General features: G+C 38.3%; 1 protein-coding gene across 1 annotated transcript; it reads right to left on the bottom strand.

The window, feature by feature from the left end:
• Positions 1 to 695: 695 nt before the first annotated feature.
• On the bottom strand, positions 696 to 3,586 carry il26 (interleukin 26). The gene is made up of 5 exons (XM_060889663.1): positions 3,338 to 3,586; positions 3,210 to 3,257; positions 2,480 to 2,620; positions 1,859 to 1,933; positions 696 to 1,580 (listed from the first exon to the last, which is right to left on the bottom strand). Exons 1-5 carry the CDS (start codon positions 3,554 to 3,556, stop codon positions 1,476 to 1,478), a joined length of 588 nt encoding a protein of 195 aa, XP_060745646.1. The 5' UTR covers positions 3,557 to 3,586; the 3' UTR covers positions 696 to 1,475.
• Positions 3,587 to 4,107: the final 521 nt, after the last annotated feature.

Genomic DNA, 4,107 nt, shown 5'->3' with positions numbered 1-4,107 from the left:
AGCACGTTCGCCTCACACCTCCAGGGTTGGGGGTTCGATTCCCGCCTCCACCTTGTGTGTGTGGAGTTTGCATGTTCTCCCCGTGCCTCGGGGGTTTCCTCCGGGTACTCCGGTTTCCTCCCCCAGTCCAAAGACATGCATGGTAGGTTGATTGGCATCTCTGGAAAATTGTCCGTAGTGTGTGATTGTGTGAGTGAATGAGTGTGTGTGTGTGCCCTGCGATGGGTTGGCACTCCATCCAGGGTGTATCCTGCCTTGATGCCCGATGACGCCTGAGATAGGCACAGGCTCCCCGTGACCCGAGGTAGTTCGGATAAGCGGTAGAAAATGAATGAATGAATGAATTGGCCCTTGAACTTTCATAGCATTTTGATGTTTGAACGTATCACTTATTGAAAAAAAAAAAGAATAATTCCTGATTACTTTGACACTTCTGTGCTGTGACTGTGGTAAACAGTATCTTAAAATGCATTCTGCTCAGACATGAGAGAGAAGACTGACTGTTCTTTTCAGTGTTTATTTACACAGGAAAATGTGCAAATCTGCAAAACAATTTTATAAAATATTTCATGTATTTAGAGCATCCAGAGGTATTTTTTATTTCAGAGGTAAAGAATACAAACTCCTATGAGTCGACATTACAAAATTTTACAAATCATCTGAATTTCAGGCAATGTAGAATAAATTACATACAGTAAGACAAAATAATTTATTTTAAGCACAATAAATACTGACATTGACATTTAGCTGCAGGATCCGCACCTTGTCCTCCACATGCATAGACTCAACACTAAGACACTGGGTTAAGTTATTGGACCAAATAAAAAAGTCACAATGGAGGAACTGTGGAGGTTCCTCTACAGTTTGACTCATCAGTCAGTGGTAGGTGAAGTCATGTTTATGGTACCATCTGGCTGCCAGGTGTGCAAAGTGAACTGGAGCCTATTGGTATACTATTACCATCTGGTTGCATGAGACATTCATAGGAAAGTAAGCAAGGGTAATGTGATCGGGTAATTTTTCCATTTCAAACAAAGTCTCAAGAAAAGGCAACAGCATTTGCCATACTCCTAAAGCACAATATAAGCCTCTGCCTAGAGCCGGACAAAATGACACTATAACATTGAAATGTTTTTTTTTAGATATCTTGGATATAATACGACTTTCAATAAATTTATTTACAACCCGACTGGAAGCAGCTAATGTGGTGTACTGTAAATTGTGTACTTTGTTTAAACAATGTTTAAATGTTAACATGTTAAACTCTTGAATTATTCTTTTACTACTGCTCAGTGTTAAACATTTATTCATTTATTTTATAAATGAATTATAATAAATGCTACTAGATTGCTGGCTGTTTGTGAATCAAGGATAAATTGTGATTCAGTATGATGATGTGATATTTTGTCATATTGCCCAGCCCTACCTCTACCATCTGTTTCTTTGCTGACTCAGTCATATTTTATAGCCACAGACTACTGGCATTTGCTGTGTGACAGATTTTTGTCAATGTAAAGACTGATCCAACGAAGTATTGTCTCAAAATCTCCAACTGCTTGTGATAGCTCCGTTGATTGCAGCTGCAAAAGACAGAATGATGAGGTTATTTATGAACTCACAGACCTTCTGACAGTCCATTACATAAGAATGTGCATACAACACAGCATATACTGTATCATGTGAGATAAAATGAGGAATGCGTAACCTATTGAATAAATGAAACATCAACAATAATTTGCTAAGGTGATACATGCAATAATCAGTACCTTACCACAGCTTACAAGGATTAACAACACAAAAAATTAGCATTTCTGAATTATTAACAAACAGCACTGCTCTTATATTGGGGACTCCATACCTTTTTGAAAGCCTCTTCCATTTCCTTGATCTTCTTCCTTGCATAGCGAGTGAGTTCTGCTTGACCATTCTCCTTCTAATAGAACCACAAGAAGTCCTTTTTAAAACTTGTAACATGTGTGTCTTTACAAACATCATTTCCTAGTCCATGATAACAGCATGATTTGTGCAGGACCATGGCCTGAGACCTTAGAGGACACGAACCAATAATCTGTGAGGTTTCAGTTAGATGGCTAGACCACATCTGATAATGATTTTCAAAACAGTAGAATGTGGGGCTTATGAAGAAATGGATAGAAGTTGTTACTGGACGTACACAGATTTCTAGTGTCTGCCAATGAGTTAGTATACATAATGAGGTAGGAGCTTAAGTTATGCTCTCCTAGCTTCTTAATAGATCATTTAAATTATGCAATAATTATCATACACATAGATGTTTTTTTTGTTTGTCAATGGCTCTTTGGATGTTTATGGATTCTAAGCTTCATTAAAAGCATGAACTAATGATTATTAAACACACTGTTGTCAGGTTGTACACACTTTACAGGTTCCTTCCCTGACATAGACAACCACAGAACCATAAAGGAACTGTGTTGTGTTACAAAAGAAAATGTTTACTTACACAGCGTTCCACACTGATTTTTAGTCTGTAAAAGGAATGGATGAACCTCTCGGGATAATCTATGCCATGGCTCCACAACTTCATGAATACGTGATCTTCATAGATTCCCAGCATCTTGCTGATATCAGCGATGTTCAGCTTCTGCAATTAAACAGATTTCAGAAAACATCAGGATATACTTTGCTTGTACAGGTGAATGTTTGAAACAACCTGTTCCTCTGAAAACTTTTTACAAAATACTTCTTAATTCCTAAATCCACTGTACAGTGGATTTTGTACACTGTACACTGTACTTTTCTTTTTTTCTGATCCCGGTATTAGAACTGCATCAGCTGATACCCATACCCATCTCTTATTAACTACTGAGCTTTAACATGTTTACTTTTAACTGAAGCACTTCCAAGATAAACTGTATCACCCAAATATCACTTACATTGTACATGTAGTAAATATTATAATATAATAAGCATTATAGCATTATAATCAGTCTTAAGAACAGAAAAATGTCTAAACATTTGTAAACATGTAAATATTTTAGTTTCAAAAATCTATTTTTTTTTTTCTAAATCCAATTCCATCCATTGCCTTTTCCCCAAATGATTTGATATCCAGCGTTTTCTTGGATATCATTACTTTTGCTGGTCTTGGCCTGACCCCAGTACTAGGTATCAGATATGAATTGCTTATTTCATGTGACATTTTAACTGTATTTAGATTTCAGCCCACCTACCTTGATGTAAAACTTTGGCAAAAATCTTTTGTGGCGTCTGCTGTCACTCTGGAGAAAAGAAAATAACACGCATTAGTTAATTATCAACTATAATGAAGACTAATAAGTGGCATTATTAAGCTACTTACAGGCCAAGGCTTGCTGATGCTCTTCAGTGTTTTGATCATGTCCTTCATCATGGGTAGAGGCAGACAGCTGGCCAGGCAGCTCACCTGTGCACACCTGGCTCTCTTCTCACCTTGACAAAAGCGCACGAGCGCGGCCAGGGCGAAGACAGTCAGGACGCTCACGCGCATTCTGCTTCGAGACAGTTGCAAACAGCTTGTTTTCGGAACACAACACGACATTTATACTCTTTTTACGGCTCGGCATTGTGCTGTAGTGAAAATTCCCACGCGTGTGACGTGAGAAATCGTCACCGCCCCGTTTGAAAGCGGCGCTCAGAGCTGTCGGCCGCTTTGATGCGCTCGCGGTCGGATTCTACTGCTGACTGTGTGCGCGCGCGCTCTGATTACTGGACGCTCCAGAACTGGGTTACAGCAGCGCGCGCGGATTTCTAACTCTTTCTAAACCACATACAGTATCAGCAAAAGGAAAAAAAAGCTTGGCTACTGTTTTTTTTCTGTTATTAGGAGCATTTATTTAATATATCTGAATGCAGTGTAGAACAACTGGTAACCAGGCATGAGTTTCTCAAAAACACTGAAATATAAGAATCAGTTTAACTAGTAGAGAGAGAGAGAGAGAGAGAGAGAGAGAGAGAGAGAGAGAGAGAGAGAGAGAGAGAGAGAGAGAGAGAGTTCTGTAATGTAATGCATAGTAATAAAATTTAATAATGTAAATAAATACATATTCGTATCATTGAAATGTTAACTATAATATTATCTGCTTTTAGGAA

Source organism: Tachysurus vachellii, chromosome 16 (assembly GCF_030014155.1).
Source record: "Tachysurus vachellii isolate PV-2020 chromosome 16, HZAU_Pvac_v1, whole genome shotgun sequence".
Classification (NCBI taxonomy): Eukaryota; Metazoa; Chordata; class Actinopteri; order Siluriformes; family Bagridae; genus Tachysurus; species Tachysurus vachellii.
The sequence above is the reverse complement of the archived record's forward strand: the minus strand, read 5'-3'. Positions and strand labels throughout refer to the sequence as shown.